Below are 15,525 nucleotides of genomic sequence, written 5' to 3'. Positions count from 1 at the left end.
TTTCAGCCAAACCCAACCTAATCATTCTTATCAAAAGACGTTGTCACAAAATATCAATTAAGGGCACATATACACTAGGATCTCATTAACTTTGTTAGTTTGGATGAGAAATGCCTTGCATCTGCACAGTATGGTCTTCCTTTCCTCCTTCCTCTCTATCCCCCTCAGGTCACTTTTTTCCCCCAATTGAATAATTCATTCTGCAAGTGGATTGTAATCATTTCTGGGTGAGTTGTAGAGGAAAAAAATCCTCATGGGGAAACATTTGTAGTTTAAACACTCTTCTGCCTCTAGGAAACTCTTTGGTGCTTTGTTTTGCATGTGGGTTGTCCTGTCTGTCTCTACTTTCTGTGCTTCAGTGCTCTTAGAGAGGATTTTTCTTCCTCGTTTCAATTCTGACCCATAGCTGAAGGCATAGCACTAGCGATCCCACCCTTCCAGAGGTGAGTACTTTTCTCACTGTTAGCTCAGGTTTAGAAACAAAGCCTGAAGATAAACTGGTTCAACTTCTGCGTGGAGACACTCCCAAATAAGTAGACTAATACATTCTGTTCTGGTTTATCCCCGGTGCTGGAAGTCGTAGTGTGGACTAACATCTGAGCGTATGACCCTAGCGAGAGTTTACAGCCTAATGCATTTGTTTTCTGGATGACAGACGCACAGAACATCGGCATGATCGCTGGAGCGGTGTGTGGTGTGGTAGTGGGACTCTCCCTCCTTCTCCTGGTGGTGAGGCTGACAATAAGGAGGAAAGAAAAGAAGAGATATGAGGAAGAGGAGGCACCAAATGAAATCAGGTGAAGCCTTTTATTTAATCCCCCACCCCCACTTCTTTCAGTTTCATGTCTTTTCACTGTGGTTCTAAGTAACCTAGGTGTAAGTGTCTTAAAAGGTTGTACTAGAAAGCTTTTAAAGTCTCCCTGAAATAAGAGTGACAAATTTCTTGACAGTGTGAAGAAGACTTTCCAGAAAATCAGATAGATGAATGTCTCCGCCCTGACAAATTAGCATAAAGCTTAACAAAATATTTTCTCACATACCTGCAATTTCAACATTCTAAAACGTTTGCATAATCCTCTCCAGTACTAAATTCAGCCCACTCGTCAGTCCGCTGTGGTTCTGAGAGGGGTTGGGGTTTTTTTTCTTTTAAATTGCAGTTTCTGTTCAGAATGCTACAAGGCAGACAGGGTCTCAGGGTCTTTCTTGACTGTTCTGAACAGCTGTGCTTCTGGATTTAGCTCAGGGTGAAAAATCCCCCGAGCTGCCGCGTGCAGAGCTGAGAAGCCTCACCCTGAGCGGGCTGTACCGAGGACGCTGACCCAGGTTCTCTGAACTCATCTGTTATGTGTGTGTGAGGTCTGCCACCTAACTCCTCTAAGCAGAGATCTGTCTCTAGCCAGTTGAGCCTAAACTTCCCAGGAAGGAAAGCACTGGAAAAAGATATTTCCAGGATGATGTTTGGTGGCTTCTGCCCACGAAGAAACCCCTTGCCTTGTTCCATCCTTATGTCTATTTGTAAAACTGCCTGCCCTCGTAAGATATCTATGTACCATTAAGCATCTCTACAATCCAGTCAGCAGCTGATTGCTCTGCCTGATGGTCAGGTTGCCAGCAAGAAGGAGTCACTGCTGATTTCCTCCCTTTTTCCTGTTCTCCTTGCTTTCCAGTCTTACATGCCTTCTTAGTTTGAGCTTCAGCCTCTTGTATCACCTTTTCACGCATGACTGTTACCTCCCCTCTCTCTGGGCCTGGTTCTTGCGCTTCTTTCACTACTCACTTTTTTTTTTTTTTTTTTTTTTAACTAGAGGAACTGGTTTCAGCTAGTCCTGTCTAGGTTGTTTAGCACTGTGAGTAAGGATTTCAGAGCACACAGTTCTATCTGAACTGTTTGCACTGATACTTGGCACACAGACCTCCAAGCCACACAAAAAGAGCCATCGTGTGCCGCATATATTCCAAACCCATTTGACCAATACCTCTGCAGAGCAACAGGGAGCTCCATCCACGAAGTTACATAGCGCAGAATTCAGAAAACCGTGTACCTTGCTCAAACTGCTGGACAAATACAGCCTGGCAATTTGCAGTTTTGATAAGCAAGTGCTTATTGCAGCAGCAGCTCACTCTGGTAAAACGTGTAAGTGTGTCTGTTCTCGTGATATTTAAGCCCTGTCATCTGTTTATTGCAGAGAAGATGCGGAGGCACCCAAGGCCCATCTCGTCAAGCCCAGTTCCTCTTCGTCTGGTTCCAGGAGCTCACGCTCAGGTTCCTCCTCAACCAGGTCGACAGCCAACAGTGCCTCTCGCAGCCAACGGACTTTGTCAACGGAAGCTACTCCCCACCTAACCCCTCCCCAGTACAACCAGAGGGAGATGGAAGGAAAAGAAATGGAGCCAAAGAAAGTCGACTACACTAACCTGATGAAAATGGGAGCCACGCTGGTCATGGTGCCTGCCCAGAGCCGAGCGTTCCAGACCGTGTGACGGCTCCCCAGCCATCTGGAGACTCCTGCTGTCCAGAAACACGTCACATACCACCAGCCACATAGGAGTTGTTAGATTAGTTATCTTCCTGGTCAGCTTAATTTTGATCACTTGTGATTATTCACACCACAAGAAGCCCTCCCACTCAGCTCTTTCTTACATCTTCCAGCACTGACATTCTGATACAGAATTTTTTTTTTTTTTTTTTAAGAAAGACACATTTGAGGGAAAAGGGAGCCTTCTTTTTAAATTATTTTTTTGGAAATGGAACACTGAGAATTTCAAAACTACAACAGCTAAGCGCTGTAAAAATGAAATGAAGCCAAACCTCAGGAATTTTTAAAAGGGATCAATGGAGACATAAAGATGCATAATATTCCAGAGAGGTTTTGTGGGGAGGGAAGAGTCCTTTGTAGTGGTTTTGGAGAACTCTCTCAAAGATGCATTGTCCTATCTGAAGATCTTCAGGCAGACTCTCTGCTGAGGGTAGCCTGGTGTTCAACCTCAAAGGGAACGGACAGATGCTTGATGTTTTCTGCATTCAGTCTTCTAGTGAAACACTTTTGGAGGCTGTAACTAAAGTGGAAATCAAAGGATCACTCAAAAAGGTCAAGAGGTGCAGCAGTAAGGCATGTATCTGAACTAACCTCTGTACTAAAGAGAAAGAGCAGTTTATGTCAAGGAAACAGAGGTGCTTTAATTGCCAGAATAAACTTAATGAGGTACCTGGGGAGGATGTGGCCAGGAGCCTGACTCTGCTTTTATGGTCAGCACCACAAAGCCACAGTAACTCCACTGGAGTGGCATCTGTGGCAAACGAGCCTTAGTGTGGTGAGAACTGGGCACTAAATCCAGAATGAAGGCAGTACCTGAAAAAGTGAGGGCCACTAATCTACCAAAAAGCCTGGATGAAGCATTTGAAGACATCTTTGCTATTGCCAGGCTGTGAATTCACCAGTTTTGGGGTGAGGGATGCTGTAGAGGCCTTAGGGAGAGCTCTTCCCAAGACTGAACAGTTTCTTGAGCTGACCTTCAGGCTTGCAGGTAAGCCTGGAGGATAGTGACAGAGCATGTAGCGAGGAAAATACTCGCTAAGGTAAAAAGGGACAGGTATGCAAGCACGGTGCTGTTTCCATTAGAAAATACTTGTGTGCGTTGTCCCATTTATAGACTAAATGCTGAGCCACATGCTATTGTCAAGGCTTAAACCTTAGTAAGACTCTTAGAAAATTTCAAGAATCATAAAAATATTTCCTGTGATTAAATAAACCAGAATAAATATTTCCAAGGAATATGAAGTCTTACACTTCAAGTTGAAGGCCGATAGTAAATGATGGGAGATAGGAACAGGCTTCCTCGGGAGGCAGATGTGTAACTGTCATTTATGTTTTCCTCTGAAGGACTTGGCACTACTACACACAAGACACGGAGCTTGTAGGTTCTAGATTCCTGTGTTCTTGGACTGATGATTTTCTATTAAAAAAAGAGGTGGGTTTGGTTTTTTTATTATTATTTGAAGAAAGGAAGGCTTTCTCCAATTTGTGGAATGGGTCTATGGGAGACGGATCAGCACAGAAGAACCACAGATCTATAATTCTTTCACTCCAAGGACTGTCATTAATCTCCTTTTCTGACTGACCCAAAATTCTAGCTTCTTTGCTTGAGGTCTTAGACAATCAGACCAAAGCCAAGCCCTGCTTGGGCTACTTCCATATGGGAAATAGTTTTCAAACTTGCCCTACGTTATCCAAGAATTTCTCTTTCTAGGAGCAGTCACACGTTTTCAGCACATGTATCAAAACTTCACTTGCTCTCTCTACCCCAGAGTCAACCCAGCCACCCTTGGCAGGACAAGTACTGATCTGTTGTGCAGGGAAGGCAGTCCTGAGTCCTAGATTTAAACAAAGGAGACATCTGGTATTAGGTGTTTGATAAGCTTCTGCTTTCATGACAGCTGGTGGTGTTGGATACCATCTCATTTTACCTACACGGTTTCCCTGGATGTTCCAGAGGCACGTTCCTGGATCAGCTGTGCTTTGGTGGATTTGGCAGTGGCTGTCACTGCTTGGAAGCAGCAGCTGTAAGTGTCTGTGGCTCCTCTGCAGTTGCTCTTTCCCTGGATGCTGAAGGCTTAGGCACTCCAAAGCACCTACAAGGTACTCCAGAGCCAGGAAGGTCCCGAAGAGCAGGAGCAGGACTGCTGAAGTAGTTTGTGGCTTCATCTACGGTTGCTTATTGTGCTTAATGTTATGTGTTGCGTCTGAGGATACTTACTCTGTGCGTATAAAAACAGGAGTGCTTTTCCCCATAAAGAATACCCGCCTTAGCAAGCAGAAGCTCATTACCACAAAATAAGGGTAACAATTCAAACGGTTGAGCTGGTTACAGTCTGAGTCCCAAATGCTGCAGGCTAGCTTTGAGTCACTGGCCAGACTTGTAATTAGCTACAATTGGGATCCTCTGTTGACAGGCTAGAGGCCACTTGCTGCTGGCTAGGAGAATCTGCCCAGCCTGCTCCTGGCAGGCTCTTTCCTGAAGGCCCCTGAGAACAGGCTGCAGGACAAGCAGCGGTGGCAGCCTTCTCCTGGTCTCCACTCTCCCGGAGCAGAGAAGTCACTCCTTGTCATACGAGCTGCCTAATTGCATGGGATGAGGTTTATGGACCTTGGTGCAAAGAATTTGGAAGCAATTGCTGAAGCCTGGTGTGTGAGTTCATTCCTGGCTGTTCCAAGCCCCGTTGGGAAGCAGACAGTGTATACGCCTGCTGTCTGGGCAGGTACAGGCTGCCCTGCATACAAACGGTGTCAGAAAAAGCACCGTGGCCATCTCCTGCCGTGGAACAAAGATGCAAAGGTGTGTGTGGCCCTGGGTAGAAAATGTGGGCACTGCGGTGATTTAAAATCACTAAGAAATGCTTTTTGGTGGTGCTTTTCAGTCCACACATCAGTGATCTCACAGGTGAACACAAAGTGAATTGAGCACTTCAGTCGCTAGCGTGAAGCCCAAAGGGAAAAGTTCACTACTCAAAGGAAATATGAAAAAGATAATTCCAAAGGTATTCTTTTTTCAAAGGGACACTTTTCTGAGCTCCGGATGATACTATTAGGAGTTGCACAACAGAAGCAAATAAACCATAAGCCAAACTCTATTTTGTAAAATAGTGTACTTAAAGCATTTACTGTCATATACCAGTTATTACTAGTGTGATTAAATGCATACAACGTTATGTAGTTTGCTTTTGTTTCTCAACAGCTAAACTAAGCTTACATCTCTTCTACCTGCTATAATTGGTGTACTTGTACTGTGTCTGAAAAACTCAGAGGAAAGCAAATATTTATTATTGATTCCTTTGAATCATTGATTTCGTAAATTTTTTTGTTTGGTTGGTTGTTTTATAAATAAATGTGCTGCAGCTTCAAGTGCTACAGCTCAACTAAACTTGTACTGATGCTCCATCTTCTGTGGTATGATGTGTTACATGCTGTCAGGCTGAATCCAAGGAAAAAAGCAGAGAGTCAGAAAAAACATTTTTCAGCTAACAAGGACTACATGCATATTTGCTTAGAAAGGGTGGGGAAGCTGGTCTTTTTTTGCAGTCTGAATTATGTGACATGGTATGAAATATGTGAAACCTTGGGTGTATCGAAGCAAATGGTGTTTTGACTTCCATGCAGCTATTTCACTGGAGATCTCTTGGCTTAGGATGTAGATGCTTCAGGCTAACACGGTAAATAGTGCCAGCGCAGACACAGCACAGATACAAGCCCGCGGTGGCACTGCCCTCCCACTCCCACATCTGTGACCTTACTTCTCAACCACCCGGCGCGTGTTTCAGTTTATCTCCTGAACTGTGTGTGAGACGACAATGAAACCTTGAACAGCTATGAGCCATGTTCAGCCAGTTCAGATCTCAGCAGATAAATATTTTGAACTAGCCAACAGGGAACTGCAGGTGGAATTTAGGGTAACTAGTTGTGGCTGTGGTTGATTTCTCTCGCAGTGGCTCAGCCTTCTTTCCCTGGGGCTGTTTTGCACAGACGTCTCCCAACATCGGCAATCTTCTTGATTCTGAAATCTGGGAGTAAAAAATTGCAACATAATTAAACTGTATTTGAAATACGGTGACAACACGGTGGTCTCCTAGGCATGCCTTTCTGTCTGCCTCTGATTCATGAGGAAATGCTATTGCTGGCTCCCTCCTGAGCTGATGACATCCAAAATCCTGATTACGCGATGCACATTTTGAGGAGTTGTGCAATTGCATACTTTTGTACAGTATCAGGAATCTTGGGTTATTTTAAACCTGGATCAGTTTGTGCTGACACACTGAAGGGGGAGAACAGGGTGGGAAGGAGAAGGGACTGCCTTGGAAATGTGTGATTTTCAAACTTCAGCTGCGGTGTACAGCTGCAAGTGTATAAATAACAAATGCCACCGTTGTGATTAAGGAAGTACGGCTTTGGTAATCTCCACTGTCTTCTCAATTCTGTTTTAAATGCTTAAAGGAGACACAGTCCTTCATCTCTAATGTACTAAATTGGCCTCAAAAGATGATGTTGGAAGTCATCATTTGAAAAAACTCTACACAGAATACTTGTCAGTGTCCAGCCTGCTGAGCCTTATTTTTTCTGATATGCAGTAAATCAGCTACTTTTGTCCAGCATGCTAACAGCCCTTAATTTCTAATGTAATGAATCATTTGCCAAACTGCCCTCCTCCCTGCACTGACTCACTGTTTTAGGCTGCCTTCACTTGCTATCAGTCTGCTGTGCAAAGTACGGTTGCAGATCTAAATGTCACTGTTTAATTTCAAGGTGCAGGTGGTGCCGTTCTTGGGTCCTACTGATATTCTGCTCATGATTAAAAAAAAAACAAACAACAAACAAACAAAAACAACCAACCAAATACAAAAAAAAAAAAAAAAAAGCGCAGACAATCCCTTGCTAACAGCACTGCTCCTACGAGACTTGATAGGCGATGTGTTCAGTGCAAGTTAGCACCACGTGCCTCAGGAGCATCTCTGTACTCTGGACAGGGTGGAGTGCGCTTTGCATGCCATACCCGTCAGATACAGGGTGATGATTCGTATCGACCACCCTTATCTTTAAAGGCTCAGGAGAGTAACAGCGAGAGCTCTGTGACGTGGAGCCCCTTTCCGTTTGCTGTTGCTCCTTCTGTCTCTACACTCGTACACCCAGGTTCTAACTCCATCCTGTGCTTTCCGTTGTCAGCCAGAGATCCTGGTTGAGGTCCCAGCCCTGCGTGTGGCACAGCAAGAACAGGAGCCACAAACTGTCGCTTGGCACAAGTGACTTTCCCGTGGGACAACATTCCCGCCACAGGAGCCTGGTGGCATGTGGCCATGGGAATCTGCACGTTAGTGGCCTGATAATGGGTTAGCAGCTGTCAGCTGACCAGGGGCAACTGTGTCACGTTCCCTAAGAGAGGTCACTGAAAACTGCTGTGAAAGACAGACACCCCGACCTGTCTCGGGGTGCAGGCTTGTGTGCAGCAAGGCCACAGAGGACACACGGTCAGTCAGTCGGGGTAAGGGGACATTGTTCAGTGCCCCCCGTGCACGGGACTTTGTAAGCAGTCACCAGGAGTGATTCTAAGCCCAGCCCTGCGGGCAATGTTAAGAGAACACCAGAAACGCTTTTGCATGCAGTTCTTACCCCTGACGCTGGACATGCCTTTGCCCAGGGTAGCTGGGTGTGTAGCCCTCCTCCCAGCAGCTCCCCCGGACTTTTCCAGTCAGCGTTTTATGCCATGTAAACATTGGATGCAATCCCCAGCACTCCTGCTAGAGCCTGACCTTCCGTGATTTATGACCTCTGATCAGCTTTCAGCCTAAGGCGCTGAGACCAGCTGAACATCCCCCGTCATCCCTCCGCTCGCCTCATCCCCAAGGACACGGAGCAGCCGGACTTTTCCACCATTCCCAGCCTCTTCCTTCCTTTCCACTGAAGTCTGTCACACCGAGAGCACGCAGCAGCACACATAGGTGTGTTAACTTGCCCCTTGGATTGGCACGTTAGCACCGATTACGGGCCAGAAAAATTTAGGATGGATTAAAAAGTAAGAGTGGAGGTGCTGTGGGGGGTGGGCTCTGCTGTGGGGAGAAACCAGTGATGCCCTGGGCCACCACAGACAGCACGGTTCCCTCAGCCCGGGTGGGAGCGAGGGTGTTGGGGGGGACAGCGTTACATTTGGCTGGTTCCATGAAACATGGAGGGTGCCAGGTCAGGTTATGGTGCTGGGAACATGGAAGGTGCTGGGACAAGGTTACGGTGCTGGGAACATGGAAGATGCCGGCACAAGCTTACGGTGCTGGGAACATGGAAGATGGGATATCTACCAGGCCAGCCTGCCACCAGGGATGCCGCCATTACTGCCAGGGCAGAGGTCATCTCCCAGGGCAGGCGCCCCGCACCTCTCGCTCCTTGCCGTCCGGATTTGATTCGCCTGCCGTTAATTCGGCTGTTAATTGCGTTTAATCGGACACCACTGCGTGGAGCCGCCAACGCTGCCGCCGGCCCGCTAGGAGCGTGCGGGGCCGGGCGTTCAGGCCGGGGCAGAAGCCGCGCCGAGAGGCACGCACAGCGGCCCGGGGAGCGGGGCCGGCCCGGGGAGCCCCGAGCCGCGCACAGGCCCACGCCGCCACCGGGCCCCGAGCGCCTCCATCTTGTGCCGCCGCCCCGCTGCCCCTTCCCGCCGCCCGCCATGCAAATCACCCGCCAGCCGATTGGCCAGCCCCACCCCAAGGCGCCTTCCCTTCGCGCGCGAAATATGCAAAGAGCCTCCGGGCGCCGTATTGCGATTGGCTGCCGTTCCCTCCCTCCCTCCCCGCCCGCTCCTTCAGCCCCCGCTCAGTGGTGTCGTCACCGGCATGCGGCCGTTGGAGGCTCTCATTGGCTCCCGCGCAAGCGAAGCTCCGCCCCCGCCCGGTGCAGAGCGGTGGGTGGTTGGGGCGGGGGAGAGGGAAAGCGCATGAAGGTTCGAGAATGCCGGCCGGCCGGCGCCACGCCCCCTTCCTGTGTGCGTCACGGAGGGTGCGGGTTCCGGCGGACGGCCATTGGCGGGAAGGGCGGCGGAGCCCGCAGCGGATTGGCTGGAGCGGAGAAAAGAGGCGGGCGCTTCTGGAAGGTTCTGCGGCGGTATATAAAGGCGGCGGGGCGGGCGCTGACCAGTCTCATTGAGGAGCAGCCTACGCGGATCGTCTTTTCTGTGCGTTCGGGCCCAGCCGCGCCGCTCAGGTAACGGGGCCTGTGGGGCCTTGCGGCGGCCTGGGCGCCGCCTGAGGAGCCCGTGCGCTGGGGGAGGTCCTGGGTGGCGGGAGAACGGGCTGGGGGCCTGGGGGCCTTTGCTCGCTGCGGCGATGCGGCTTTTTTCTTCATCCGTGCGCTGTGGCGGCGGTTCCGCAGAGCTTCGTGCGCTGTGGCTCGTTTCCTTGCTAAATGGGACTTACAGGCGATTTTCACGTTTTTCTTCCTTTTGTTCTTTTAAAAGTAGCCCGTGGGGTGGGGGGAAGGAGGGCTAGAGGAGACTGGGCGCCCGTGTTATCTCCCGCGGGGAGCGCCCGAGGACGGTGTGAGGCGGGGCCGCGCCCCGGGCATGCCGGGGTTTGTAGTCCCGCGGGCGGGTGGGTGTGCGGGGCTGCCACATTGGGGGGGGGGGGAGGAGGAGAGGGAGGCGCTGTGTCTCTGGATGGGGGCGGGGCGGGGGGAGCCGGTGTCGCAGCAGCACTGGGGCTGTGCCAGGCCACATGGCCCGGCAGGCTCGGCCCACGCCGGGCTCCATCCCCCAGCCCTCAAGATGTCCGCCCGCGGGCACGTGACGCGCGGGGAGGAGCGCTGGGCCCGGCGCGGTACCACGGGGGGGGTGGGGAGGGCTGCGCCACCCGGCAGTTACCGCTAAAACCCCGCCTCTCCGAGCAATGGAAACATTTTCATTCCCGTTATAAATTTCACAGCTTAATTTATATTATAACATTTTTTTCAGACAAGATGTCGAAGGGACCAGCTGTTGGAATTGATCTTGGCACCACCTATTCCTGTGTTGGCGTCTTCCAGCACGGGAAGGTGGAAATCATTGCCAATGACCAGGGCAACCGGACCACGCCAAGCTACGTTGCCTTCACAGATACTGAGAGGTTGATCGGCGATGCTGCAAAGAATCAAGTTGCAATGAATCCAACCAATACGGTTTTTGGTAAGGCTTCAAGGTCTGCATACTTCATGCACAGAAGCTTAGTGTCTTGATGGTAGATGTGTCCGGGTCACAAGAATTACTGACAGATAAAACGTTGTTAAAGCTTCCCCTTGGAAAGGAAAACTCGGGTTTCTTTTTATTCTGAATAATACAACTGTATTAATTGATAATTAAGTCTTTATTATATTCAGGCAAAGTCTGTGCCTTCAGCTATAAACCTGTCCTGCTGCAGGTGGCTCTTGGCAGTTAGTATTAAGTGGCCTTGACCAAGTGTTTCAGTCTTAATTCCAAGACTGCACTGTAGCTTACGGCGCAGCAGCTGTACTGCTGCTGTGGTAGTTGTGAGACCATGCTGATGTGTTAATGAATATCCAAAAGGTGAAACTTGGCAGTGCCTGCAGCTGGGTGTTGACAGGCAGGTAATAATCCCAGGTTCAGTGTAGTGTTGCAGGGGTTTGTGCCTTTTTTAGGAAGAGCTTCACATTCTTTGCTGTGAATGAACATACTTAATATGGCCAACTCTTCTTTTCCAGATGCAAAACGGTTGATTGGCCGTAGATTTGATGATTCTGTTGTCCAGTCTGATATGAAGCACTGGCCTTTCACTGTGGTGAATGATGCTGGCAGACCAAAGGTGCAGGTGGAGTACAAGGGCGAGACAAAGAGTTTCTACCCAGAAGAAATTTCTTCTATGGTTTTAACCAAAATGAAGGAAATTGCAGAAGCATATCTTGGGAAGGTGAGATATAGGACTTAAGTGAAACATGAATAGTTTGTATGTGTGAGTAACACACAACTGATTTTCTTGCCTTTTTATTTCTGTAGACTGTTACTAATGCTGTGGTGACTGTGCCAGCCTATTTCAATGACTCTCAGCGTCAGGCTACAAAAGATGCTGGAACCATTGCAGGGCTCAACGTGCTGCGAATTATCAATGAGCCGACAGCTGCTGCAATAGCCTATGGCTTGGACAAAAAGGTATGTTGTGGAGTGACTGCTGTCTCTGATGTCCCAACTAGTAAACCTGACAAACTGGTAGTAAAAAATGTATGGCATTATAAAAATTGATCTGTTCCTCCAGGTTGGTGCTGAGAGGAATGTTCTTATCTTTGACCTTGGAGGTGGCACCTTTGATGTGTCAATTCTGACTATTGAAGATGGCATCTTTGAGGTGAAATCCACTGCAGGTGACACTCACTTGGGTGGAGAAGACTTTGACAACCGCATGGTCAACCACTTCATCGCTGAGTTCAAGCGCAAGCACAAGAAAGACATCAGTGAGAACAAGAGAGCAGTTCGTCGCCTGCGCACTGCATGCGAGCGTGCAAAGCGTACTCTGTCTTCTAGCACGCAGGCCAGTATTGAAATTGATTCTCTCTATGAGGGTATTGACTTCTACACGTCCATTACCAGAGCTCGCTTTGAAGAGCTGAATGCTGACCTGTTCCGTGGCACCCTTGATCCTGTGGAAAAGGCCCTGCGGGATGCCAAACTCGACAAATCGCAGATTCATGACATCGTGCTGGTTGGTGGGTCAACCCGTATCCCAAAGATACAGAAACTGCTGCAGGATTTCTTCAATGGCAAAGAGCTGAACAAGAGCATCAATCCAGACGAAGCTGTGGCTTACGGTGCAGGTAATGATGAAACCTGGCATCTCCATGCTGAAACTGCTGGGTGGTGTTGGCAAACCCCGTACTATCCGAATTAGTGTCGGAGCAGTAGTGGTTGGTGTAGGCCCTGGGTATTCCACCTGAATCAGTAAAGCTTTTCAAAGCAGTAAGAAGCTTAACTTGACTTGCAATGATGAATCAGGTTCCAAAGCCATTCGTAGTTTCCACCAGAAGTCTACTAATGATGGCCAAAAACTTCCTTGGATGTCTGAGCGAGCCATGGGCTTTAGCTGTCCTGTGTGGGGTGTCTGTTGCAGGGTTCTTAATGATCTTTTTCTCTTCCTCCAGCTGTTCAGGCTGCTATTCTGTCTGGAGACAAGTCTGAGAATGTGCAGGATCTGCTGCTCTTGGATGTGACTCCTCTGTCCCTCGGTATTGAGACTGCTGGAGGTGTCATGACAGTCCTGATCAAGCGGAATACCACCATCCCCACCAAGCAGACTCAGACGTTCACAACTTACTCTGACAACCAGCCTGGTGTGCTGATACAGGTAGGAAAGCAGCACCAGGGTGAATGAATGGTCAGTGTGCTCATGGAATTGCAAGGCCCTGGCAGCACTTGCAGCGGGTGATACTGGAAGAAAATCTTAGGCCAGAGGTGTCCTGTTCTTGCAGTTAGCAGGAGATGCTTGTAGCTGCCTGGTTGCTGTGATGAAAATGATTCCAAAGCCATTCGTAGTTTCCACCAGAAGTCAAAAGACTTGTGTTGGTCCAAGTACCTTCCTTGGATGTCTGAGCGACCATGTCACTCTGGGATAATACCCTGCAATGATTAAATCATGTGGTCAAACTTAATTTATGACTTGACTTTACGGCTTCTTTTTTAGGTGTATGAAGGAGAGCGTGCTATGACTAAGGACAACAACTTGCTGGGCAAGTTTGAGCTGACCGGCATTCCCCCTGCTCCCAGAGGTGTACCTCAGATTGAAGTAACCTTTGATATTGATGCCAATGGCATCCTGAATGTGTCCGCTGTGGATAAGAGCACTGGCAAGGAGAACAAGATCACAATAACAAATGACAAGGGTAAGGATCTGCTGTGTTCTGTAGGTGGGAGAGTGGCTTGTTGCTTGGACTTGGTTTGTCAGGCTGCCTTACAGTGTCATTGGAACGTGGCTGTAATGTATGTGCAGCTTGATTGACAGGCGTGAGCCCTGTTTTTAGTACAGGGATCCATGAGTTCCTAAGGAGGCCCATGAAGTGGCTTAAGATGAGGGCACCCAATAGCTTACGAGTCTCTTCGCTGCCTCCCTGCCCAAGTGAAATGAAAATGCTGTCTGAACTGCTGTTCTCTTCTGCAGGCCGTCTGAGCAAGGAGGACATCGAGCGGATGGTTCAGGAAGCAGAGAAATACAAAGCAGAAGATGAGAAGCAGCGTGATAAAGTGTCTTCCAAGAACTCGCTGGAGTCATACGCATTTAATATGAAAGCTACTGTTGAAGATGAGAAGCTCCAGGGCAAGATCTCTGATGAAGATAAGCAGAAAATCCTGGACAAGTGTAATGAAATCATCAACTGGCTGGACAAGAACCAGGTACGTCATGTTCTGTGTTTGGTTGGGGCGTTCATTCTTTGTAGCTCAGACACTAGATGTAAGCCTGGGAGGATGGAGGAGAACTAACTACTGGTTGCTGTGATGAAAATGATTCCAAAGCCATTCGTAGTTTCCACCAGAAGTCGAAAGACTTGTGTTGGTCCAAGTACCTTCCTTGGATGTCTGAGCGACCATGGTTTGCAAGCAGACAGCACTGTCGGTGCCTCTTGTCTGAAGCTGGCTCGCTTGCAAGTATGATCTTACCTAGTGTGATCGGAGGTCCTGTTGCCCCAGGAGTAACACTGGCTCTAGGATTGATGGCAGGGAGGCAGTCCCAGATCAGCAGGTTGGTTTTGCTGGATCTAGTCCAAGCAGCACCACTCCTGCATCCAGTCCAGAGCAAGTCTGCCTTAGGGCTGGTGATGGGCTAAAAAATGAGCGCAGGGGGGGTGGTGAGCCCCCTCAGGCCTGTATCAGTGAGTGAGGGCAGCAGGTACTGAGCTCTTGTCTCTTCCAGACCGCTGAGAAGGAGGAGTTTGAGCACCAGCAGAAGGAGCTGGAGAAGGTGTGCAACCCCATCATCACCAAGCTGTACCAGAGCGCAGGTGGGATGCCTGGTGGGATGCCTGGCGGATTCCCTGGTGGTGGAGCACCTCCATCTGGTGGAGCCTCTTCTGGACCAACCATTGAGGAGGTGGACTAAAGGCCCTGGGAGATGCATTCCACTAGCAGTTAGTATTGGAGGACCCCCAGCTGGGGGTTAGATTGAAGGACCCAAACCTGTAGGCACATCTGGGTGTATCTTGCCAGGTTAAAACTCCATAACTGAGCTGCTGTAAAAATAAAATAAAAAAAGATTTCTGGGCATTTTAAATACTTGAACATGTGCACAGGAGGGGTGATGAATACCGTTGCACTTTACAGTACTGTAAACAAGTGGGAATGCAAAATCTGTCCTAAGAAATAAAAACTATTTAATGGGCATCACAATGTTTGTTGTCTTTTGTAAAGGAGGAAGTAAAAGGGGAAAATCAGTTTGGTAACGGGGCAAGGGCCAGGTTTATTGTCTGGGGGCAGGGCTGTTGGTGGTACATCACCTTTAAGGGTCACTGTAGCTTCACTTCCAGAATGAGATCATGGGGATCAAGAAAGGGGAAAAAAAAAAATGAACACACTAAACAGCTGTTCCTTAGCCTGCCACTCACTGAGGATGCCAGTCCCAGTCCAGCTGCCTGCCCACCCCAGGCTGGCAGTGGAAATGCCAAATGCCTCTGAAAAGGGACAGGTTGGTGGCACCTGGCTCCCTGGCCTGCAGGGGCTGGTGGCTGAGCACCCTGGGCTTGCGCGGGTCCAGCAACCCCTGGTGCAGCTCTGGGAGCTGCGCTGGGTGCCAGGGGAAGAGCTCAGCACCTCCCTCTGGGGTGGGCACCCACAGCACGCGGTGACCGCAGGGTGCGTGGTCCTTGTCATTGCTGGTGGGGCACGCTGCCGCACAGCACCCGTGGCCCCTTTCCATGGGGCTGCTCTCCAGCTGGTCCACATTCACACCCTGGCTCACCAAATTGATGCTAAAACGGCACAGAGTAACTGCTCAGACAAATTCTGTCTTAAAGCAGCAGAGTTACT

At 49.2% G+C, this 15,525-nt stretch overlaps 2 protein-coding genes and 3 non-coding genes across 5 annotated transcripts in view; all 5 read left to right on the top strand.

Moving 5' to 3' along the window:
• Positions 1 to 6,603, top strand: part of CLMP (CXADR like membrane protein) — a 45,195-nt gene extending 38,592 nt beyond the window's left edge. The window contains exons 6-7 of the mRNA XM_005236613.4: positions 656 to 797; positions 2,187 to 6,603. Coding sequence (XP_005236670.2) covers positions 656 to 797; positions 2,187 to 2,481 — 437 coding nt within the window. The 3' untranslated portion in view covers positions 2,482 to 6,603. The remainder of the gene's footprint in view (positions 1 to 655; positions 798 to 2,186) is intronic.
• A 2,990-nt stretch (positions 6,604 to 9,593) lies between these two features.
• Positions 9,594 to 14,883, top strand: HSPA8 (heat shock protein family A (Hsp70) member 8). Its single transcript, XM_005236612.4, has 9 exons — positions 9,594 to 9,737; positions 10,483 to 10,692; positions 11,226 to 11,431; positions 11,518 to 11,670; positions 11,774 to 12,329; positions 12,654 to 12,856; positions 13,193 to 13,391; positions 13,667 to 13,899; positions 14,417 to 14,883. Exons 2-9 carry the CDS (start codon positions 10,488 to 10,490, stop codon positions 14,600 to 14,602), a joined length of 1,941 nt encoding a protein of 646 aa, XP_005236669.1. The 5' UTR covers positions 9,594 to 9,737; positions 10,483 to 10,487; the 3' UTR covers positions 14,603 to 14,883.
• Positions 12,491 to 12,581, top strand: LOC114011920 (small nucleolar RNA SNORD14). The gene has a single exon (XR_003554065.1). It is a non-coding gene; the product is annotated as a small nucleolar RNA SNORD14 (small nucleolar RNA).
• LOC114011919 (small nucleolar RNA SNORD14) lies at positions 13,009 to 13,105 on the top strand. Its single transcript, XR_003554064.1, has one exon. It is a non-coding gene; the product is annotated as a small nucleolar RNA SNORD14 (small nucleolar RNA).
• LOC114011918 (small nucleolar RNA SNORD14) lies at positions 13,994 to 14,090 on the top strand. The gene has a single exon (XR_003554063.1). It is a non-coding gene; the product is annotated as a small nucleolar RNA SNORD14 (small nucleolar RNA).
• Positions 14,884 to 15,525: the final 642 nt, after the last annotated feature.

This window comes from Falco peregrinus, chromosome 15 (genome assembly GCF_023634155.1).
Source record: "Falco peregrinus isolate bFalPer1 chromosome 15, bFalPer1.pri, whole genome shotgun sequence".
Lineage (NCBI taxonomy): Eukaryota > Metazoa > Chordata > Aves > Falconiformes > Falconidae > Falco > Falco peregrinus.
This window is presented reverse-complemented; position numbering and strand designations above follow the sequence as displayed.